General features: G+C 39.6%; 1 protein-coding gene across 9 annotated transcripts in view; it reads right to left on the bottom strand.

Moving 5' to 3' along the window:
- Positions 1-25,470, bottom strand: part of STAU1 (staufen double-stranded RNA binding protein 1) — a 55,047-nt gene that overhangs the window by 27,328 nt on the left and 2,249 nt on the right. For 4 of the 9 annotated variants that reach the window (XM_030309445.1, XM_030309444.1, XM_030309442.1 and 1 more), the window contains exons 2-7: positions 17,187-17,257; positions 10,484-10,772; positions 8,585-8,709; positions 5,462-5,618; positions 3,419-3,557; positions 1,612-1,798 (exon numbers count right to left, since the gene is read on the bottom strand). In XM_030309445.1, coding sequence (XP_030165305.1) covers positions 1,612-1,798; positions 3,419-3,557; positions 5,462-5,618; positions 8,585-8,709; positions 10,484-10,688 — 813 coding nt within the window. In that variant the 5' untranslated portion in view covers positions 10,689-10,772; positions 17,187-17,257. Of the gene's footprint in view, positions 1-1,611; positions 1,799-3,418; positions 3,558-5,461; positions 5,619-8,584; positions 8,710-10,483; positions 10,773-17,186; positions 17,258-25,470 lie in introns of those variants that run through there. The other 5 variants (XM_030309443.1, XM_030309447.1, XM_030309448.1 and 2 more) reach the window with 5 other exon arrangements.

Here is a 25,470-nt window from a genome sequence, read left to right as displayed (position 1 = left end):
AAAGGGTGGGTACTTCCAGGCAGCATTCAAAGTGGGGTGGCTGCCTGAGGGGGAAGCACCGATAATACTTAGGACCTGTGGTTCCCAAACCCTGACCGAGCTTTAGAGCTACTGCAAGAGCACACTTAAAAAAAAAAAAAAAAAAAAAAAGGCAAAAGACAGACTCCTATTAGAAATCGTGTGGGTTGGACCAAGGAATTTTTTTTAAACTTCTCAAGTGGTTGTGAAGCAGACAACCCACATGCCAGGGCTCAGCGATCGTTTAACTGCTGGCGAGAAGCAGCTGAGAAACAACCAGCCCATCTGACTCCAATTAGATCAGCACCGCGGCGAAGTCAAAAAATGAAAAGCCTCCAAGATGACTCAAATTACACTACCTACTGCTTCTAACAAATCTCACCAGTGAGAAGCTTATCCCTTTAACTTCATGAAATCCCCTCTTCTAAGTGACAGTCTCTTCTATTTGGTCCTCAGTGGACCCTGGAAACAGATTATCTCTATTGTAAAATGTGTGATTACACTGGAAAAGGCAAACACACCATAACGAAAAACAGTCATTGATTTCCTAAGACCTCGATTCCCATTTAGCCACAAGGAGTTAAAAACCTATTCTTACTGTGGGATTTTTAAAACCTGGTCCCCAAATTCTCTGACACTCTTCTCATCCAGAAGTGAGGTTCTTAACATTGTCAATGTACCAAATAAAAGCAACTGAGCCGTACGCTTCAACTGGTTAAAACTGTGAATTTATGTTATGTGAATTTTGCTTAATTATAAAAAGTGAGTTTCTGTATCTCCTCCTTTTGAATCTGGGCTCTGTGCCTGCTTGACCTATAGATACAGCAGAAGCAATGCTGTGGGGGATTTCTGGGCCCAGGCCTTAAAAACTGGAAGCTGCTTCCATTTCCTGTCTTCTAGGAAGGATACTTGGAACCCGGCACCATCCCATCCCGTGGGTCAGCAGTCTCTGCACAGGGTAGTTAAGAGAGGAACTGAGGTCCTCTCAGGACCACAGCCGCTGCTTCAGTCTCAGCAGACAGCCAGCATCAACTTACCAGTCTTGTGAGGGAGCCATCTTGGAAGTGATCCTCTGGCCCCTGTGGAGCCACCTTAGCCAGAGCTGTGTAGGGGAGAGACCAGCTGGGTGCCAAGCCCTGCCTAAATGGCAGATTTGTGAGCAAAATAAATGCCTACAGGTGGTTAAGCCACTAAAGTTTATAATGGCTTATTACGCAGCAACAGATAACCGGCACTCTGGTATGTCAGAGTAGCTGGTCAAAAATGGCTTCAGAAAATTCTCTAAGCTGGTGCCATAAACCGCAGCAGGTTCTGACAAGAGTAACCTTTACCACCAAAGAATTCCTCCAGGCATGTGCTTCACAACTCAATTGAGTCACAATCTTTCTACCATGTTCACTCAAAACTATGCCATAGAGTGAAAAAGAAGGCATCTGACTTTCTTGCTAAGACATTTTTTTAAGGGGGGGTGGAGAAGAAAGGCCAAAAGGCCATAGAGTACAAAATCACGCAAGCTGTCAAATCACAAAAATTCCAGACAGCTCTCAGTGCTTCTCAGAAAAAGCCACTGGAGAGGACACCTTTACCACTCACCTGCTCGCCCGCCCGCCTCACCTCCAGCCTCTCCGGTGGGGGCTCGCTTTGCAGGGTCCGCAAGGCTTTCGCAGCAGCATCGTGTTTTGCAGCCTGTCTTGTCTTTCCTTTCCCACTGAACTGCTGTCCTCCCACAGAAAGCTCAACTTGATAAAGTAAAGGCGGTACTGGAAATGGGTAAAAGTACCTGAAAGTAAAAAGGGGGTTTTAGCAGAATTACAATCTCAGATCAGTAAGTCATCCATATGCTCCCTGGCAAATCCCAGGTCTTTCCTTCATCACAGGTCCTAATCACATCAGGACCTGCTTGCCAATAATGACTCCTCATCGGTATATCCAGAGACTTCACAAGCTTACACTGGATTAGAACTGGCACACAGAATAGGCAAATACTGTCTAACAAGCAAACTTATGTTCCAGAAAAACACCTTATAGACTACATGAGTTCAATTTATAATGTAACCCAAATTTACAAAATTAGACTTTGGCTTAAGGTAGAAAACTTGCTCTATTTTCTCATATCTGAGAGACACCCTTGCCTGTCTCCAGAAAAGCCTGGGAATTTTTTTTTAATGCTTTATGTATTTATTTTGAGAGAGAGGGAAAGAGAGAGAGACACTCCCAAGGAGGCTCCACACAGCGCAGACCCCGGTGTGGGGCTCAAACCCACAAACCACGAGATTATGAGCTGAGCCGGAATCAAGAGTCTAATGCCTAACCGAATGAGCCACCCAGGTGCCCCTGGGAATTTTTTAACAGAAATTTTTTTGGAAGGACCCTCATTTCTAGAAATCCCAACAGCCTACAGCCTGGCAGAACCTGGCCTCAACATGTCAGAGCTTACATTTTTTAAAGTTTATTTAGAGAGACAGAGAGAAAACGAACAGGGAAGGGGTGGAGGGAGGGGGAGAGAAGAATCCCAAGAATCTGACAGGGCAGAGCCCAATGCAGGGCTCGAAACTCACAGACTGTGAGATCATGACCTGAGCTGGAATCAAGAGTCGGCTGCTTAACCGAATGAGCCACCCAGGCACCCCCAGAGCTCACATTTTTTAAGTGGCTATGCCTCCATTCAAGTCAGGCAGGGAAAGGAAGACTTCCATTCCCATCATCAACCTATCCGCTAACGTCTTACGATTGCCCAACAGGAGGCTTTTTACACATAGTTTCGGGTTTCGATTAGTATTTTGCTGGACCTGTACTCCAAAGCTGTTACCAAGCACATAAATTCAAAGCCAAAAAGTACCCAATAAACAATAATCAACAAATCTATGAATGCTGAGAATCTTGGTGTTTGTGGGAATCACGCTCAAATATGACTCAGTTACAAAAAGCAGTTAGAAAGGTGATCTTTAACCAGATGGTTTCAGGTGATCTTTAACCAGATGGTTTCAAGCAGCCATACTGCTAGTGAGGAGCACACTCAGGCTCTTGCCAGTGACAGAAGGTAAAGGAGCAGGCATCAAGACACAGTTCCAAAGGCACCACGATTAAGATGACTTCAGCATTTGGCAAGCCTGAAGATGACCAAATCGTTGTGCACTCCACAGTCTACAGATTTTCTTCTTCCATGTCAGAAATGAGATATATCTTCACCTGTACTTAAAACAAACAGCGGCACCTGGGTGGCTCAGTCGGTTGAGCGTCCAACTCTTGGTTTCAGCTAATGTCACGGTCTCACAGTTGTGACACGGAGCCCCGCGTTGGGCTCTGTGCCAGGCGTGGAGCCTGCTTGGGATTCTCTCCTCCTCTCTCTGCCCCTCCTCCGTTCTCTCTTGCCCTATAAATAAGTAAAACAGGCACATACCTTGGGGGATAAGCACCTCCTCTCATGTTGTAGTTATAGGTGGACTGCATCCGAGAGTAAGGGTCGACAGGCTTATACATTGGTTTTTTTCCAAGTTTCATGCACAGTGCATTTAGCTCTACAGTAGGGGTTATGCTTTCTGCAATACAGAAGCAACACAGAGAACTGGTTATTTTCTGACATGAGAATGACAGTTACTAAAATCAGAAAGAATAGCATGCTTTCTACTAACTGGATTCATAATGCATTTCAGGAAAGTATCTAAGTACTTCACTGCTAGGCATCAGGTCAGGAAATCCAAGAATCTGCTGTGATTTCTAGATATTAATACACAGTCAACAGCACAAAATACAGTGTAAGAGCTATTAGAGGGGCAGCAACTAGCATAAGACATTACCAGAGAAAGTCACTCATTCCAGTTATTAGATATCAGTTCCAATACACATCAAATTCCACGATTAAAAAAAAATCCCATGTGACTGTCCAAATCATTTTACTGTTTGGGAATCCTTAGCCGATATAACTCTGGTTGTACTGACTCGCTGGGTTATTGGCTTACACTTAGAAGTATGTTTATTGCACACTACTTCATCGAACAATGCACTTACTAAGCAGTAACTGGATGGAAAGCACTGTGCTAAGGGACACAATTCTTACCCCCAGAGGACCAACAGGAGGTGTGCTATAAGGAAAGGTGTGGAATTAAGAAGGAGGAGGCAAGTAAATTCTATCTGGAGAAGTCAGATGAGGGTCACAAAACATTCAGATATTTCCAATCTCAGTATTTACGATGGGATTTGACCTGTGAGAATACTTGTTAGGAAAAGGAGTTCTGTTTCCATATAAATAAGAGCCAAGTATAATTTGGGTTATCTCACAATCATCAACTGTAGAAAACACACACTGTTCGTTTCCCAATTTTTTTCTCTCAGTTCATCCAATTCATAAACCTTTAAAAACATTTAAAAGAAAAACCAGGCTGGAAAGAGTAGTGTGAGCGCACAATCACATCTAAGAACAACACTTTCACATCAAACACAGAACAACACTAGCAATGGCAAAGTTCAACTTAAATGCACACAAAAATCCACTTTAAAATGTCTCTTCAGGAGGTATGCAGAAGAAAACAACAGCAACAAAAAAGACTTGATTCTGTACTAGGAACTGGTTCAACTAAATTTAGTGCATGAATCAAATTTATAAGAATATTTTTGGATTTGCAAAATCAAAAGGTCACAGAAGTAACCAGCCTCTCTCTTCTTACTTTCAGAATTATATTTTTTATATGATTCATACAGGTTCTTACTAAGCATAACCTGAATCATCTCAAGAACAGTTCTGACCCATAAAATTTACCTGCAGTGGAGAATGAATCTGAAATACCACAAAGAAATCAAAAAGCAACAAGGAAGGTGTGGCTGAAATCTCCCGGATTCCTTCCTACGTACAAAGGGACTGGGATGGCTTCGTGTGCCTGGTGGTAACGTGGCTCAGCCACTTCCATCCACAGCAACAGGCCAATGGTCCCCAAGCTTTTAACCAGAAGCTCTTCTTTATTAGTCTTCTCCCTCCTTCGGTCCCTTGTTTGAAGAGGTGTTATCTACTAATAGTATTTAAGTAATACATATTTAAGTCATTTTCTCATTCTTTTTGATGATCAGGAGACGTGTAAATGACAATCTGCGTTTCTGATCAACATGTTATAATTGGTATTTCCACACTGGGTTGAAGTGATTCCAGCTAAGGCCTACATTCTTGGCAATTTTTTCACTAGGCTTCTCTGCAATCTTAGCCATTGTTTGGTGACACCACTACCTCTCAGGACCTTCTTTCCAGATCCTCAGGAGTCAAGAGACCAGAGACTGGGAACCAATGCTTTGGAGTATGGTTAAGGATTCTAAAAAGGTAAGCGTTTGCCACTGGTAGTGTAGAAACCGTGCTTGCGAAGTCAGTAAGTTAGTTATGAAAGAATGCATATACATACTAAATGGGTACCTCTAGACACACTTCTGAAAGGAACCTGTCTTGGCCCACGCATAATACCTGGATTCCTTCCTTCGCTACGAAAAGGGCGGACTATGGGTTTAGGAAATTTTGTTCCTTCCAAAGCTTTGGCAGCAGCTGTGTGCTGGGCTTTTTTAACACTAGTTCCTTCAGCTTCCCAGTGCTGATCTCCAAGTGTTAGCTGTACTGTAAACACCTACAAATGAAAATTGTGAGCTCTCAATTCACGATACCTGAGGTTGACTGTAATATGTCGCTTGGACCTAGAACATTGTTTATGGTCATGGTTTAAAAGGCCTGGTCATTACCTTGGCAAATTACTCCCTCACTCCCATTTTTTGTTATTTTTATAAACACAAAAAGATACATGTCTCATTGACTGGCATTGAACAACACTCTATGACAAAACTATGCTTTGAAAAATGGAGGTGAGTACAGAGATTTAAAAAAATGTTTTCCCCTATATTAAAATATTAGATGCTAATTTGGAAGTCAGCCAAACAGAAGTTGTCTTCCAATTACTTCTCAGGGAAGAAATTCAGCAAACTTGATTTAGACACAAAGTAGTATCTCATGCAAATTAAGACGTTTGTTTTGATGTTCTCGTGTTTGTGGTCTCGTCTGAAAACAACCCTAGCAGGACAAAAACTAGAATGAATTTGGGAATGTGAGCCAGGTTCTAAAAAGTTGCCTTCTATTTTCCTAAGACTATACTATTCAGACACTGCCTCCATTTGGGGAAGAAAATCCAATCTGTAGCAAGCAAAGATCTAGAAACGTTTCTGAACTCAAGGAGGCATCCAAAACAGCTGATTTTGCCCTCAGCAAACGCTGACAATGGCAAGCCTCTTTATTCCTTTTTAAGTATAAAGGTTACCCAAATACACACTCTGTTCTTGAAATTAGGTTATGTTAATCCTATCAGAACTGAATATTCTGTCAAAAACTATGACCCATCATAGCACAGTGATTCTTTAACTTTGGTGCTTATCTTAGGAAGCTTAGTAAAATATACATGTCCAGGGACTTCGACTGAGAAGCAAGAGCGGAGACCCTAGGCAAGTGTTCTTTAATAAGCTCCCCTAGTGATTCTGACGCACTGCAAAGTTTGAGACTCACTACTTAGGAATTTAGCAAAACCAACTGGAGCTTTTGTTTTTCTGCTTTTCTTTATCACTGGGTATCACTGTTTCATTTGCAAATAATTTACTGTGAATAATTTAATGTGAATGTGCTCCTCTGAACATGTCCAGATCACTTAAATTTGGTGCCTAACGGGATGGGCGCGATGTGCCTTCACAGCTGATTTTTCTTGTAGGTCTTAACTTCAGGATTCCCTCAGTACACAGCTTCCACTAAAGGGGGAAAATTAAAGAATCCTTCACCCCAGTGGAAACACTAGGGGTCCCCTGTATTTCTGCTGCAGTTCACAAGGTTACTCATTTAGGCACCACTAGCATGGACTGAAAATCCTGGCTGGCCTAACAGCCAAACAGCAGAAGTCTACGCTGTGCCATCCCTGGGGCATTTTCATGATCCATTCGTGGAAAGACATTTAAAGGGAAAAAGCTAAAATACAAAAAAGGGTTAATTCCATTAACAGTTCTGCCTTTCTCCAGGACTTTCCCCGCCAGCGCTGTTGCCACTCTGCTGCCTTTCTGTGTAGAGGGTTGGTAACAAGGTTAGAATCTCGGTTTTAATAGAATTAAAAGTACATCAGACCACTGATTTTTAAATAAATAGTGTAATAGTCACCGAGGAGGGAATAACTTCTCGTCTTTGAACAACTTGTAAATAAAAGTGCAGTTACAGATTGAACACACAGCCAAATTACCTAACGCACCACTAAAGGTTAGGTGAGAAAGTGCATATTTCAAAAAATACCAAGAACAGTTAATAAAAGGGAATCCCAAAGTTAAGGTCTGCAAAAAAAATCCTGTAGAAGAAACAGAAGTTATAGGAAATCACTAATTGCCTTCCAAAAGTAAAGAAACCTTTCAAATATCACTATGCTTTAGAAAAATGTGAAAACTAGCTTCATGTGAGTAGAAATTTGTGTTTCTGAAATGCATAACAGTAATAGCTACCATCTCTCAAGCATCTACTGTCAGGCATTGTGCTCCACACTTTAACATATATTCTCTGGTTTAATTGTCACAGTAGACCCATTTGGGTAGGTATTATCCCCATTTTACAGATGAGGAAACTGAGGTTCAAAAAACAGCAGTAGCTTGCCCAAGGTCACATAGTTAGTAAGGAGCTGAGATTTAAACCCAGATTTGCCTGACACCAAAGGTGATTCACCTCACCACACTAAGGTACCTATTTAGGATTGTGGCTGATGTTACTTTTAGTCAAATTAAAAGAGAAACTTGATATCATTCAAGGCCTGAGGTTTGCACGTCAAGAAAAATGAGGCATAAAGAGACCAATAATTCATCCTTAATTATGTTTACTGCAAGGCTAGGATCAGAAATAGGAGGCTAGATTCCTTCTCTCATACCACACCCTCTCTCATACTGCAGCTGCAAAGATAAAGCCAGATATGCACACATTTAAGTTCCAAGATTTACATTATCAAACAAGCTTCAAAGACTGAATTCCCAAATAGCAAATAGTAAAAAATTTAAGTTACAGTCTTCCATTCTCTAAGATAAGGGGAAGGACAAGGATAAGTGAAGTCAGAGACAGTCCAAAGGACTGACTCACTTTGAGACTAATTTCTACCTCTCATTTTCAAACCTTTTACCTGAATGGCTAACAAGTGGGAAAACGGATTTCCTGTTCCCCTCCTATCCCGGCCCAGCCTAAGGTACACGTGAAAACAAGCAGGAAAGGAGCCAGAGGCAGGCTGCAGCCAGGAGACCCACAGCCTGGAAAATTCACGGGAAATCATTCACAGGGGCTTGGGAATGGTCTCTACTCAGAATCCTAAACACAACCACATGCTAACTGGAATTCCCAAAAAGAAGCATATCTTTTCTTTGACCCCTTCTGCAAGGGTCAAGAGAAGCGACTTGCCAAAAATCTATACTTTGGCATCTCCTGAAGACAGCCTCAGTAGTTTGAAAATATGTATTCTGAACCACAGCACCACGTGGAGCAGTATAAAAAACAGAAAACATTCCTGGTGGGTTATAAATGCACAAGCACAATATTTACCTTACAGTGAGCTGGACCTTGCTCACGCAAAAGCTTATACTCAGGCTGAATCTTGTTGAAACGGGCTAACTCATTCACAAGACACATTGGGGTTTTCTCTTTGGGGTGTGCCATGCTAGAAGGAACTGAAAAATAACGTAAGAGCAATGAAGTCAACTAGCAGTATATAGGACTGCTGCTCTCCCAGGGACACGAAAAAAGAGGGGAAAACGGAAGATCTTAAGGATTCAGAGCAGCAGTGACGCACAACTGCAAACCACAAGGGGGCACCTGCCTGAAGACACAGCTGGGGTCTTCTCCGGACCAGCTGAAGCCAGGTAACCTAGGAGAGGGCAGGTCTTCCAAAGAGAGAACAGAAGGCAGGGGAATAACTAACCCATGGCAGGCAAGCAAGATTTAAATCAGAGGCAGCCCTGGTATTATAACCAACCAAGGGAATAACAAGGAGGTCTTGTGAGCACAGACACACTGGTTCCCACAACAGCTGTCAGCTGTACCCTGTTCGTTATTTCGCAAAACTCAACATGCCAATACCATCTCTCAAACAATGACTCGTTTTCTACACAGCTAGTGTCTCATTCCTAGTCTTCTCTCAGAGGCTGCCATCCTCAGACCTTATCTACTTCAGAGAATTCTACAAGTAAAATAAAACGTCCGTGGTGGGCAGGAGTAATAGGATGTGGATATAAGAACACATTAGAAGAAAAGGCAGTAAATCCCAGAGGACTGAAACAGTCTATAACATTTCCTTTTAAGATGGTCTGTGACGGCAAATTTGGGGAAAACTGAATTCTTAGGGTATCATGACCAGTCAAGACTGCTACCCGGTGAGCCAATCCACGCAAGTCTAGAGGTAGTGTGACAGATGCCACGCAGCTGAGAGTGGGGTGAGCCAACAATCTAAGAACAGATTTATAAAGTAAAGGAAATGAGAAATGAAAGAGGAAATGCAAGGGAAATTGTCAAACACAAGGGGTTGAGAGATGTGTTAGAAGGTGACTCTGGTATGGAGACACCCATGCTGACACCCCATTTAATTGGTTTTACCACTTTGGGGGAGGGTTGCGAAGCAGAACATTTGTTTTCAGGTCTGTTTATTTTTCAGGTGTTTCAAGTCTTTTCTCACCGATGAGCACATTTATTTGCTATTATTTCCTTTTTTAGTTTTGTTTCTAAGTAATCTCTACACCCAATGCAGGGCTCGAACTCATGACCAAGATCAAGGGTCACGTGCTCTACTGACTGAGCGGGCCAGGCACCCCATCAACAAGCACATTTAGTTCTTTTTTATTTTCTTGATAATCAGATTTAAATGCTTCCAAACTTCCTCTCTAAAACTCTCTGCTTCAGTGTTCAATTTCTAATGGGTCCTCACTGTGATTTCTGAACTACCTCTGGAACCTCAACTTAAACTCACTTGTTCAAAATAAAAACTAACAAATGCCAATACTCTCTGGCTTTCCAGTAAATGTGGCTGCCCCCCTGCCTGGGATGTAATCTCAAAGGCATATAAAATGGAGGCTCACACATACAAGAATTCGTGGTCAGTTCTGGGAAATAATTTTTAAAGCAGAATTTTCCCATAAAACAACAAATATCCAGAGTGGTATTTACTGTTCAATTCTTTCTGCTAGACACCACTTTATAACCAACTAGGTTTTATAGTTTACTTTTCAATTCTCTTTCTTACACTTTGAAGTGGTCTGTCAACTCAGGCCTCCATCAACCCAATATACAACCAGTGCTTTATATCTGGAAAAAAGAAGCATGGATGTTAATACTTTCTTCTGCTTCTTGAAGGTAATGTGAGAGTTCCCTACATCTGCAGTCTACTTATCAGATCAGAAAACAGGCTAAGAAAACATTTGAAAAAGAAGACACTTGGATTCATACGCTTACCTGCAGCTGCACTGGTGGGTGTGATAGATGCAGAGGGTAAAGCAGAGTTTTGAATAGGTCTACCTGCATTTTCAGAGGGCAGAGAGCTAGCAGTAGAAGGAATACTCATCAAAGGCTGTGAGAGAAGAGACTGGTTCTTGTTCAGTATTTGGCTCCCTGAGAGAGCAGCAGATGGGTTCTGAACTTGCACTTGAACTTGAGACATGGTCACTTTCAACAAAAGTGAACAACTGCAGGTAAACAGCTTTCAGTGCAGGTTAATTCAGTGCTATGAAGTCTAAAGTTCTACCTAAAAGTTGTAAGGGAAAGAAAATAAAAAGGTAAATTATAGAGGAGATATGTAATCGCCAATATTCAGTCAAAATTGGTGTCACCTACTCAAGAATGAAATTAGTCCCGTTAGGCCTGTAGCTATGTTGATGTATTAGAAGTGTTTCTCTCCTTGGTATACAGTGAGGTTTCTGGCCTTGTGACTTTCTCACAGTGCTTTTAAAGGACTTACAATACCCATATGCTCTGCGTGTTCATTTTATAAAGAGAATCCAGTAGGGTGAAATGACATTCATTATTGAATATTAAGAACTATGAACTATAGTTTATATTCAAAATGGCAAATTAAAAAATACGGAGAGGCTTTCCATACCATATAGGATATGGTAAAGATTTCTGGCCTCAAAATTGTAAGAAGCTGAAAGCAAAATGGGTTTGTAAGACCCTTTAATGCGGAATTCGTAAACACTGCTTCCATGGAAGGGCTATGTGCTGACTGGTACCCTTACAGTTTTCCTTTAAGCTCACTGAAGAAAGAGAAGAGTTTCTCACTTTTGCTGCTGCTTTTTCCTCGTAATGACAAAACATCTATTTTTTTTCCTACGAGGTTTGTCTAGATGGTCTCATTTAGTTACAGATCACAAACAAAACTGTTGCATCTACATTAATACGCAAGATCCTGAGAAATCATCTGAATAGTAAAGAACATTCTATATAGCCTTTGTACTATTAAAAGCAAAAGTGGCAAAGAGGAAGAAGAGAGGAACAGATTTCAGACTGGCCATTTCATCGGTGTGGCTGGGCAGTGGGACCCAGGAAGCAGAGGAGATGGTTTACTTCATCTTATAAGTTCCAAACGCATTACTTCTATTACATTTAAATTTCCTCCTAAGTCAAAAATAAGGGCAGTTCTGCTTACGTTCATGGCCATCCTTCAAAAAGCTGAAAATGTTTAAGCAAGTCAAAAGTACTCAAAAATAACCAGTAGCAACAAAGAGTAGAAAAAGGCAATCAAAACAGAAACCAGCAAACAAATCAAAAGTTCTATTACAGAGTGTTACTTTAATTTTTTTAACAGTCTCAAGATGATTTTTAATTAAAGCTGGATCTTTAGAAAGAGATGAAGGACCACAATTAAGTTACTTGAGAAGTTCTGGCACAGTCTCTCTTGCTGAGAGCAAAAAGAACTGCAAAACTAAAAACAACAACCCAAATACCTCAGCTGAAACACGACTTTGGATATACAGACCTAAGCACCACCTTGTTCACCAAAATCCCCCATACTGCAGTTATTCCTTTGTTTACTTTTGGAGTCAGAACAAAGTGACAGACGAGGTCCACTGAAGACTAGATAACTGTTCTGGCAGACGAGTTGCCAATGTCAAGAAACAAGTCCAGAACCACCCAGAAATTAGCTAGGACCTTGTGTCCTTATTCTGATTTCCTTCAGCTGTCAAAATAGAAATATTTCTCTCTCGATGCCCCCCCACCCACCTGCACTCCCTCCTTCTACACTTTGCCTCAATGGCATTTCCCCCCACCCCTTCCCCAAATCATCTATAGTGCACTCACAACTGCACAACACCAACCGCTGGTTACAGGTCAAAAAATAAGTCAAAAGCAAAGCGTCTGCTCCAGAGCCTACCTGCATCCCATAAGCAGCAACCCAACCCTGCCCTGGGTGGCTCTCAGAGGAGGAGACTGAATGAATGAACTAAATTTAGAAAGGGTAGGGCCCCAGGGGATCTGTTTTGGCTAATGCTGTCTACAGCAGGCCCACAACCAGCATCTCCAGTCACAGACATAAATACACAGATTTTCTAGAAGTTGAAAAAGGGAACAAATGGCCTTTAATTAAGACTGCCCCCAAAATGTTAACCTCATCTTCACCTGGCATTGTATCTTTATAACAACTGGTTGAAACAAGTAGTTCAAAACAGCAAATAGAAATTTCCTAAAACCCTAGTAATTTACAAATTTTTAATTTCCACCATGACCAATAGTAAAATTCAACAAACAGTACTCATTAGCACATGAACACTTCTATGTGTCTTTAAGCCTGAAAAGAGAAGCTAATGCAGTGGTTCTAAAGAGGTGACAATTTTCGTCCCCAAAGACATCTTACAATGTCTGGAGATATTGTTTGTCACAACTGGAGGATGGGATGACCTACTGGGATCTAGTGGATAGAGGGACCAGGGATGCTATTTTGAGTATACATATACCAACCAACAAAATAAAATATTACTAATTTAATAAATAGCTTATATTTTTAGGAAAAGAAAATCTCCTTTTCATTTCAAAAGGCTCTAAAAAAAATTTTGAGGCTAATATTTTACCCAAACAGATGTTCCTCTCCCAAGGAGAAGCCAGGCAGCTAACGTAGTTTACAAATAGGGTAAAATATACTATTTACCCACATAATTTGAACAAATAAAGCTTTTCACTACTGCTAATTATACAGTTCACAGCAGCATTTAGTGGAATCATGGAATTCTGGAGATACTACTTCTGTATAAATGTAGAATCTGTTGCTGTTCAGTACTCTGTCCCGAAGATTAAAACCTTAAATGAAAACTTGTCTTTTCTTTTGAGCCTATCTTTAAGGATTACTTTCCACCAGACACATTAGGGACTCAAAAGAGATTAAAATGATTTGTTAGTCTTCTTATAAAAGAACAATATTTTACACACAGTAAAATTAGGTTGAAAATTGAAAACACAAAGACTTCAGTTTTCCCCAGCTCTGGAAACACCTTTAACTGTTAAGCCTGTGTTGCGTTGCTCTTTCCCTGCCTCCAGCACAGATGAGGGCCTTTAATCTCCTGGTTTCTCTTATTTGAAGAGCTTTAGACACCAACTCAGGATAATATGTTCATCTTATTCTCAAATCCTTATATTTATCTAGCACAAATAATCAGCACTATAACACAGAGGAGTGATTGCGGGCAGAGTTAGGGGTACCATCTTTTTTAAAAGACTAATTCCAACTCCCCCAAGTCCCAAATTTGGCTTGGTGATACAAAAGTCTTCTTATAAAAACAAAGAGTCTCACTTTGGCTGGCAGCTTCCTTTTTACAAGTGTCAAGTACTTTTTAATGGGTAGTAGGGAAGGGGAATATGGGCACATGAATACTACAAAAGCATTTTTAAAAAATTATATCTACGTGGGGTGCCTGGGTGGCTCAGTCGGTTGAGCATCTGACTCTTGCTTTTGGCTCAGGTCGTGATCTCACCAACCGTGAGATCGAGCCCCACATGGGGCTCTATGCTGACAGTGCAGATCCTGCTTGAGATTCTTTCTCGTTTTCTCTCTGTGCCTCCCCTGCTCACACGCACACTCTCACTCTCTCTTTCAAAATAAATAAAGAGATTACAAGTAATGTGTTAAAAAGTGATAAGGCACAAATGCAAATTCCTCACTCAGCAGTGATTTACCAAGTCTAGGCCATAGTGAATGCAATGAGTGATCTGTTTAATACACAAGAAGGCTGATCCTTCCAGAAATGGTTTACAGAAATATCTATAAGGGTGCATAGTCTTACTTTCAACTACCAGGTTGTTAAATGTTGTTATATGAAACAAGTACTTCAGCAATTATGGAAGAACATCATTTTTAATATCCAATTTGTAGCTACCGTAATATATGACTTTACTTTTGTATTCAACACATCATTCCCCTTTGCCATAAGCGATGTTTCCAAACAAGGTGTGTGAAAGAAAAAAGGAAAAGAAAAAGTCATCCCAATTCTGGACAAGCTTTTACGATAGCCAAAAACATTTTAGTAAATACCTCTTCCTTCAAAGTCCTCCCTCAAATCTTACATAGCATGGGTACACAAATACAAGAGTACTACAATAGCCTTAAAATACATCTAGAATGCCCACATCATTCCTTTAAATTCAACAGTTATTTCCAAGATCCTCTGTGGACACACCTTAAAAATTGCAATGCAGTCATATGTTTTCTACAAATAAACTCACCCTATCTCCCTATCTTCACCCCTACCAGCACCCACCATCCCCACTCTGATTCCCAGAATAGCAATTCATTGACTCCAAACATCATCCAAACACCTGTAGGCAGGGCAGCTGCAAAAACAGAAACACAGCAATCGCTGTACTCCTACATAATCAATTCTAAAAAGATAACAGCATTATCAAGCAAATAATATCCCATAGCAGGCCCATATATCAAATTACCCGATAATTAAAAGGTTCTTTAAAAGAAATATGACCCAACTACTTAAGACAGAGGGAAAAACAAAACAGACCACGATGTACTTGGTGCTCAAAAGAAAGACGGGACAAGTAGCCCCAAGGAGGCATAATCACTTGCAAAACAATAAAATCAGCCAAAAATAATGCCTGGAAGCTCAGGCTGTTAAGATCTTTGCATCCAAGTGACTGAATGTGGCCCCTGTCTCACACGTGGCTCAGTGCCAAGTGGGAAGCAGAGGATTTTCTTTCCACACAAATGTAACCACTGGGTGATCTGTTTAAAGAAACACTTCCTAAAAGAGAATTCATTCTCAATTGTTCATCCTATAAAAACCATCACACCAAACTGTATACTAAGATGAAAAACACTTTACCTCTACAGCCCAATAAGCTGCAAACCTTACTTTTTTCCTAGCTTTGAAACCTTATCAACCTCCTCTCTCCCATTCCCTAGGAGGAATTCTTAAAAATTACTAAAGTCAAACACATCATTTCTTGTAAACACGGAAGTGTTTTTTAAAATCTAAACTTATAAAAACATACAAAAATGTTTTAAACCAACCAAAATGAATAACTATTCATGATTTGCTGGAGATTTTTAAGAGTAGTACTGTGTGACCTATTCTTAAATAAGAAGGGGCTTAGTTTAATATAAAGTTAACTGGCTTTTCCTTTCAGAAAAGGGAAATTGTACTCTGTAACTATGTGCCGTCTACCTAGAAACACGACTGCATTTACCATCATCTTCATGCAAAACAGACCAGAGTCAAGACCCAGTTTCTAAGAAACCAGCCTTGCTGCTAAGTAGCAACCAACAATGTTAAATCAGATCAAACTTCTGAGTTGTGGCTTTCAGTTCTACTCCCAAACAAAATAGCAATTATCCACCTAATTCTCGGCAATCCACTGCCTGGTGCCTCAGTTTCCCCAGACACCTTGTAGTAGGATATTTGACAAAGCTTTAGCTGTAGCAATCTGAGAGCTGAAACAATGAAAAAATCCTGAGGCATTGTAACAGTTATTCAGTTTTTTGAAAAGAAAAGCATTAAATAAACGCAGTGTAAATCCATTCACTGAGTCTGGTACAACTTCTCTAATTTCCTTATGCTTCAATTTCCTCATTCCCAAAGAAAGCTGGGTTTAACTTGTCCACTAATCACTACCTCGGGGATACGGTATAATGATATGCTTTTAGCTCTGAGGTAAAGTGCTAAAAACAAAAGGCAGTATGACAGGTGCAGTGTATTTCACAGTGCCCGGACATAAAACTGTAAAATCTTTTTGGTCCAGATCATCACAAGCAGACAGTGGTAAATGGAGCTTGATTCATAACCCTGTCTCATGACAGAAAACAATGTTGGATTAGTTCCGCAAGTTTGAAAACCAAGTTTTACATTAACAATCTGAAAGGCAAACGACAAAAGCCACTATAATCAGGATGCTCACCAACCAAGTTATGTTTAATGACAACTTTAGGGGCACCTGGAGGGCTCAGTCAATTGAGCATCTGACTCTTGAACTTTGACTCAGGTCATGATCTCGTGGTTCGTGAGTTCTAGCCCTGCACTGGGCTCTGTGCTGACAGCATAGACCCTGCTTGGGGTTCTCTCTCTCTCCATCTCTCTCTGTCCCTTCCCTGCTGGCATGCGTGTGCTTACTCTATCTCTCTCTCAAAATAAATAATCTCAAAAAAAATTAAAAAAAAAAAAAAGACAGTTTTGGTGGTCAACTTTCATGTCTCAACATTTAAAGTATTTGGCAGTACAGGGGCGCCTGGGTGGCGCAGTCGGTTAAGCGTCCGACTTCAGCCAGGTCACGATCTCGCGGTCCGTGAGTTCGAGCCCCGCGTCAGGCTCTGGGCTGATGGCTCAGAGCCTGGAGCCTGTTTCCGATTCTGTGTCTCCCTCTCTCTCTGCCCCTCCCCCGTTCATGCTCTGTCTCTCTGTCCCAAAAATAAATAAACGTTGAAAAAAAAAAAAAAGTATTTGGCAGTACAGGCTAAAGGGCTTTCCACTCTAGTCATCAACCTTCCCTGTATTTACTTTCTAATTAAATCTCAAGAATGAGAAGAAATTCAAACTGCATACGATTTATTCTGTTTCTCTAATATTACAGCCAGAAGTAAAAGTCATTTTCCACACAAGTCATTCAAGAGTTCAAAAAATATTAGATTATGAACAGGCCTGAAATTATAGCACCAAATTACGTGTACCTTAAAAAGAGGTGCTCCAGGAATAATGTTGTTTTGGTTCAGTTCTGAGAGGTTATGTGGTTAGGAAACTCCTAGAAAATAAGAAACAATAATAATTTATTAGAGTAGATCATTTCTGAAAATGAAGATATATACTATTCAAGTTTTGGGGAAACCTAAAATTTACAGGTAGGGAAGTGTCTGAAAGCATGATGTCATGGCTTAAAGCAGCACACTGCAGAATTCAGGAAAGATACAACTGCCAACTGGGTAAAGAGTACTTTGTGGAGACATGACAAGAGAGCTGTGAATACCTCGAAACTAATTTTAAAGAAAGAAACTGGACATCATATACTGTCTGATCACACAAGCCTGATTTTTAAACTTATGGATTTTTTTAAACTACTGGCTAAATATTCTGCTCATAAATATTACCATATGCTTGATGATGCAAATACAATTGCATGGGAAACTTTACAAAAAGGCACTTTGTACATAAATATTCTTATATTAAACTGCACAGTACAAAAAAGCACATTAGCTCTAGTAAATCCAAACCATAATCGTTCTTTAGAACTGGATTTCAGGAGACATAAGAGTTTAATTCTCAAACTCTCAGGTCTGATTTAGCTACAGGTATCTTCCTTTTTAAAGGGTAGTACAGGTGTCCCTTGAACAACAAGAGGGTTAGGAGTGCCAATCCCTCACCCCGCAGAGTGGAAAATTCAGGCTTTAACTTTTCACTTCCCAAAGACTTACTCACTAATAGCCTAACTGTTGACCAGAAGCCTTACCGACAACATAAACAGTTGAGTAACACATATTTTGTATGTTATATGTATTCTATACAGTATTCTTCCAATCAAGCTAAAGAAAATATTAATAAAATCATAAAGAGAAAATACATATACAATACTGTATTGTATTTTCAAAAAAATCCTCATATAAATGGACATACGCAGCTCAAACCCGGGTTGCAGTCAGTAACAAAGAAAACTCCTTACCTTGAGATGCCTTTTGCATTTTTACAACATTAAGTAATTTCATTCATTTCAATTCCTCACTGCTATTGGGGCTTAACAGAGGATGGAAATAGCTGTTCACTGTCCAAAATTTCAGAAATAAAATAAATTCTCCTTTGTTTTACAGTATTTTAACAATTAAAGTTCCTTCTGTAAATCGCATACTATGCTAACAATTTAACAATCTAGAATCCTGTTGCTCCATAATCTCACCCATTCACAAGACTAGCATTAGTGGAAACCTGAAAACGGCCTCTGAGCAGCCCAAAGAGATAGCTAAGACCGCCCTGGAGAGCTCATGCCTTTTACTCCTGGGGCCTTTGCCTTAGTTCAAGCCTATCTGTGCTGAACCATTATGGTTAGGTTTGAGTATCTAAGTTTTCTAGTCCAACCCAGAAATTTAAAAAATTAGAATGAAATAAATAAATAAGACTGGAAAAAGGGAGCTGCTAGAATCAGACATCATGACAACAGTAAGAAACAATCACCAACAACTTTACAACAAAAAAAAAGGAGGGGAGAGAAATATAGCAGCGTGCAACCATTTGGATTTCAGACATATTTACATAATACAAGGATAGCTGACACTCATACACATTCACACTCCTGTGAGCAAACTCAGTTTTTGAAATCCCTCAACCATTTTCAAATGATAATCCCAAGCCGTCATGATTGTTTCCAGTGTATCTACACAGCACTTACTCTCTCTAAGCAGTGGTAGAGAAGACAGACTGGGGGGTTAAGCCCAAATCTCTTTCTTTCCCACTCAAGCACACACACTAGAATGCAAAACAGTGAATTACTACATTCATTGCTTTATTCATTCAACAATTACTGAACACCTATTTGCAGGCAGTATCCTAGGCACTGGGGACAAAGGGGTGCACAAATAAGATACAGTCCCTGTCCTTGTGGAATTCACATTTGTACAGGAACAACCTTGAACCTAACACAAACTTAAATTAAGAATTCACAGTGGCATTTTAACTTGTAGTAACAAATCATTTATGATCACACATCACATCATAACTAAAGAAGATACATAAGAACACAAAGACCCCTTAGCTGCAAAATGCTGATTTAGGATAAGGGCAAACCAGCTAAGCACAGTGTTGTTTGGTATGGTGGAAGGAAACTCCTGACTGGAAATCTGAGTTTGGGTCCCAACTCTGGTGCTCAGTTGGATGATAAATGCTTCATTTAATAGGGCAAGAGGCTTCAACCTTTTAATATATTAAATGGGGTTACCACCACCAATTTCATATGATAGTAAAATAATAACTGTGTACTTCTCGGGTGGATTAATTGGTAATGTAGGTGAAATGCTTGTAAAGTATGATATTCCATGCCAGGGTTGGAATGGAATGGCTGATGTTTAACAGCCATCACTTTCTTAGGGTACACTGCAATTGATATTATAAAATGATGTTAAGTCACAGTCAAAACACATTATTGGGGCACCTGGGTGGCTCAGTGGGGTTAGGCATCCAACTTTGGCTCAGGTCATGATCTCTCAACTGTGAGATCAAGCCCCACACTGGGCTCTGTGCTGATAGCAGCTCTGTGCCACTTCGAGTCCCCTATCTCCCTCTTTCTCTGCCCTTCCCCCACTCTCTCTCAAGCACATGCACTCTCTCTCCAAATAAAACATTTAAAAAAATATTTTAAAAAAGAAAAAAATTTAAGAAAAAAAAAAGCAAAATTAGAAAGAACTTTATCCCTCCCTCCAAAAAAAATTTATTCTTTTTTTATGTTTGGTGCTTAAACAGGTAAAGTCTGTTAACAGGAAAATCAGTACCCAGTAGTCATACTCTGAATGTTCCAGACTGTAAAGGTTCACTATACTACAAACCAAAAGGAAACTATTTACCTAACTCTATTTGTCATCTAGGTGAAGGGTCACAGAGCTTCAATGAGCAAGTTGGTTAAATTGTGCAACAAAGAACATAAGCCTCCAGGCATAATCAGACTTATCACTACATATAAATTATCTTCTTTCTGACCGAGGAAAGGACTGCCTAGCATTCTGTACGAAATCACAATGCCATCAGCAGACAATGGCCCTGTTTGTATCAGGGTGGAATCTGCAAGAGTAGAAAATTCATGCCTCAGTTAATTTTAATCTATAGAAAGCACGGACTTCAAAAAGTAAAACTGTGAGAAAATCAGACAAGATCTAGTTAAATCAAAAAGCTTGTGCCTGAGGGGAGCCGATATAGACAATTTAGGAAGGAGCATGTGTTCACTTCATCCCCAGAGAAGACCCATTTCCAACACCTTTTCATGATTAATGAGACACACGTATGTCATTACAGACTACACGGTCACCTCAGTTGAGGTTAAAACACACAATGGAAACTCACACACCAACTCATGAAAACCCCAAGTCCAAACAACAGGTTTCATTTCACTGATGTAGCCTTTTAAAACTAACCCTAAAAGAGGACTACCGCCAGGGTGGAGAACCAAAGAGCCTTCCTATTCAAGGAGATCAGCAATTCAAAGAAAATAAAAAAGAAACTGTTCGGGAGGCAGTTCAATACCAAACAGAAAGTTACATGAAATATTCCCAATACCATCAGTGAGGAAATGGATGTTAGAAATGGCTAGGAGGCAAAGAGGGCAACAGCCACCTGGCCCTATAAAGTTAATTGGAAGTTTAGTTAACTCATATCCAATAAAGTAGAATATTGTAATTTTAAAGATAATCATGTTCAGGGTGCCTGAGTGGCTCAGTTTGTTAAGTATCCGAACTCTTCATTTTGGCTCAGGTCATGATCTCACAGTTCAGTTTATGAGATGGAACCCCATACAGCTTGCATGGGATTCTCTCTCCCTCTCTGCCCCTCCCCTGCTCTCTCTCTCTCTCTCAAAATAAACAAACATGAAAAAAAAAAATAAAGAAACTGATTTTCTTAACAACCTTATTTACAGCTCATAAATCATTTTTAGCAAACTTCATGAATGATTACAGCAATAATTTAGGGGAGAGCCTCCTACAGGTTCATGAAACCTCCTTCTCCCCGTTTACTTCTAAGTAGTTCCCCCAACTCCACGAACTCTGAATCACCTTAAAAGTTTTAGTTTGACTGTATCAATCCATCACAGCAAACCAGGAAACCGTAAGTCTTCAAACTATTTCAAGGGAATGATAGGGTTCATTTTAAAAATTGAGTATTACTGATACAGACTTTTTTTTCAAATTGGTCTGATATTCTGGTAAACAAAAATCATCCTACCTATGGTAAAGCACTGGTGACACACAGAAAAAATTACCCTAAACAAAATGCACCTGAGCATAATTAGAGACGAAGGATGGTTCAATGGATAGAACTCAGGACCCCACTACAGTTACTTGGCCTCCTAGACAGGCCTCAGTATCCTCAGCCACTATGAACTTACATCTGCAAAGACGTTTTCGAGTATCAGAAATATAACATAAAGCGTCTACTTCAACTCTTAGCACAAAGGAAGAGCCTGATGAACAGCAGCTTTTTATATTATTAGATAAATTCAATCTGACCCTTCAGATTCCTTTCCTGCATCAAGTAACCCTCATCCTGTAATCCTAACCTACCTAGCACATGGTTTAAGAGCTCAATAAATAGTAGCAAGTATTATTATCCAGCAAATTTACTAATCCTGTCCTCAGCCACATAAACATCTATAAATATAAGCTTATAGCTACACACCACTTGTAAAAAACATTTTAAATGGGAACAGAGAACATGCTGACTAAAATCAACCCACTCACTGGGCAACCAGTTCTAAAGCTACATCAAATATAGAGACAATCTAATGAACAATCATTTTCATTTAAGGCAAAGACCCCAGGGCACTTAAGTACATTTTTTTTAGACTTTGTAGTCTGGTAGACATAACAAAAATCTTCTAGAACAATTATGACCTCTGTATTACATTATAAAAAAATAGCCTAGTTTGGTTCCATTACTGTTATAAACTCACAAAATCATCACACTTCTCCCCCAAATTAGATTCCAGATTAAACAGAAGCAGATGGGCTACAAATTTAATATTTAGAAGACTAATTTTTAATCGAAAGCAAGTACTTTCTTCGATAGATTTTCCCACTTTTGCTTTCAGTAAATATACTTACTTTGGAGGAACCCCCTGAATATACTCCTTTGACAAATAAATGCACATGTGTAATTCCAGAAACTATAATAAAGTCTGTGGAGAATTTGTGTCTACCTTCTCTTATCCAGTGACATAAATTACTTTTACATCAACCGTATTCACTACTATGGGAATGTAAATATTTTAAAAATTAAGCTCTTTGCAGTTATTTCCCCCACTTTACCGTTTAATAATAAATAATTTCCTTTGGTAAGATTTTCTAGTTTAGAGCAACAGATATCCAAGTCATCCATCTATTGGCATTTGTTACAATTAACACAGCTATATATTTGTAATCCTATTCTCTCTTTAGTAGGTGAGAACAAAGGATCTGGCCAACATTATTCAAACTTTGTAACACTTGATTTATAGATAAGCACACATTGGTGCAAAAATTCATTAAACATTTCAAGAAAGCAAAAAGTTCTAGAGTCAAAGCAAAATTGGAAACAAATATCAACAAAGCTTTTAAAGTCCTAGGAACACCTTATAGAGCTGCCTCGATGTAAAATTAACTGTGCTGGGGGCACCTGGGTGGCTCAGTCAGCAAAGCATCCACCCTCTGGATTCCAGCTCAGGTCAAGATCTCACGGTCTTAAGATTGAGCCCCATGTCATGTCAGGCTCTGCTGACGGCACGAAGCCTGCTTAGGATTCTCTCTCTCCCTCTCTCTCTGCCCCTCCCCTGCTCACTCTCTCTCAAAAATGAATTAAAAAAAAAAAAAAGAAATGTACTGAAAAATAAAATGGGGGGCACTTGGCTGGCTGAGTCAGAAGAGCATGTAACTCTTGTTCTTGGGGTCATGAGTCTGAGCCCCACGCAGGGTGCAGAGATTACTTAAACAAATAAAACTTTAAAAAATTCAAAAACAAAACCTTTTAAAAAAGAAAAATAAAATGAATTAATGAATTCAAAGAGACGTGATAAAACAAGTATAGTAAAATGTCAACAGCAGAAAGCAGATGGTAGATACGGAGGTGCACGCTACAATTCTTTAAATGTTGTTATAGGTTTGAAAATGTTCATAATAGAATGTTGGGGAAAAATAAGGATAGTGAATAACATGTCTTCTAGTTCAATCTCTAACTTGTAAATTATACTTTTTGAAACAGCATAAATGTTAAGCCTTGATTTTTTTTAATGAGGTTTTATTTAAGGAAAAGCTCATTTAGAAAATTACACCAGAAGCATTTTAGCCACAAAGGTCTCTGTTACCAAAAGTTGAAAATTTAAAACAAGCTTTTATAGGTTTAGTGTGACGCAAAAGGTCTAGTGTGAAACAAAATCTGTCATAAACTTCTTTAAACACTTCTGAAGGCCCCAGAATCCCATTCCGAGAGAAAGAAAGCAACGCCAAAAGCTCTTGTTTGAGGGGGAAGAATTCACATTTCCACAAACCGAACAAGTCTTGTCACTAAGTGTAACAGCAAATAAGATGATCCAGTTTGCAGGATCATAAAAACAAGGTCCCTGGAACTGACTTATGACATCCAACAAAAAGATGTCTTTTTCATGAAAGTTTCATTTTTATGCTGGTGAATTTCACTTTCACTCCATCCCCTAAGAGCAAGAGAAAGTTGCTCAGTAAGCGGAGACCCACTTGGACTCCTATAGTAAGTATCTTCGTTGTCTTACTGAGGGGAGGCTGGATACAGCAGCACAGTATAGGCCACCGTTTGAAGATTACACTCAGAATAATGTTAATGGGTTAGACTTCAGAGATGGGGGGGGGGAAGTTCTATGAGTCATGCTCATTTCCAAACTTAAAATAATCTGTATATAAATGGGTTTTCTGGCTGAATCTTAAAAGAGAGCAATTTAAGTCTGAACAAACTGTATTTATGGTAACAATTCCAAATACTTAAAAGTTTTACTTTAAGCCTCCTGGGAAGCACTAAGCATTTTTTTAAAAATAAAGTACGTTTTGTGCCCTTTCTTAGATACCAAATTATTTTTTCCTAAGTTAATTTTAAGAGCTATTCATATCCCTCTCCATCTCTCAGATTGTAACAAGTAAAACCTAACATCCATTTTCACTACACCTGATCAAGCTCAAAAGTAAACATACACAATTGAAATTACATTACAGGTCTAAAAACTGTGAAGTGTCCATGACCAGAAACTTGAAAATTAAGTAATGATTCCTTACTTATGCAATATTCCTGTCAACCTCCATTCTAGGAAAAAAAAAATCTCTTTATAGACAGGAAAGAAAAATCATGAGCATCTATGCTGTGAAATTCATTCATACTTACTAAAAATAATTCTACAACAGAGTTTGGAAAGCAAATACCCTTTGCTTAATTCTTAACCTGAGGTGACAGCAGCATATTTATACCACGGTAAAGAAACTTTGAAAGTTTCATTATGAATTATTAACTATAGTTTAACTATGACACAAAGTTATTCTCCATTAGAAGTGGTTTAACAGGTCTCCACGAAAACGAAAATGGCTTTTCAATTATAGCCATTAACAGCTCAAGAACTGTTGCTTTTGTACACAAAGAAGCAAGGCAACATTTTGGACATGACTTTGAGTGGGAAAAGCACTGAACCAAGAGCTAATGTGGCAGCTCATTCTTTTTCTGCTGTATGATAATCATGTATAAACAAAGATGCGAAGTCCAATAAACAAAATGAGAACTAGGATTTCACTAAAAGTAAATTTTGTGACAGATTAACAGTCTGGGGCAATCTGGTAAAATTATATGATGTTTAGGATTTGTTTCAAAATAACCTAGTTTGGGGGAGGAGGTACTACATGAAACAATATGACCTTGGCTACAAGTTAATTATTGTCAAAGCTAAGTGACCAATACATGGGGATTCTCTATAGTTATCCAACTTTTGCATGTTTTCCGTAATAAAAAGTTGTTTAAAAAAAGTTATGGGGCGCCTGGGTGGCTCAGTCGGTTCAGCGTCCGACTTCAGCTCAGGTCATGATCTCACAGTTCACGAGTTGGAGCCCCGCATCGGGCTCTGTGCTGACAGCTCGGACCCTGGAGCCTGCTTTGGATTCTGTGTCTCCCTCTCTCTCTACCTCTCTGCCCCTCCCTCTCCTCCGCCCCCCCCACCCCCCACCCCAGAACTCTGGCTCTCTCTCTCAAAAATAAAATAAACATAAAAAAAGTTATCAACTGCAATAT

This window comes from Lynx canadensis, chromosome A3 (genome assembly GCF_007474595.2).
Source record: "Lynx canadensis isolate LIC74 chromosome A3, mLynCan4.pri.v2, whole genome shotgun sequence".
NCBI lineage: Eukaryota > Metazoa > Chordata > Mammalia > Carnivora > Felidae > Lynx > Lynx canadensis.
Note: the sequence above shows the minus strand (reverse complement) of the source record. Positions and strands in the feature narration are given on the sequence as shown.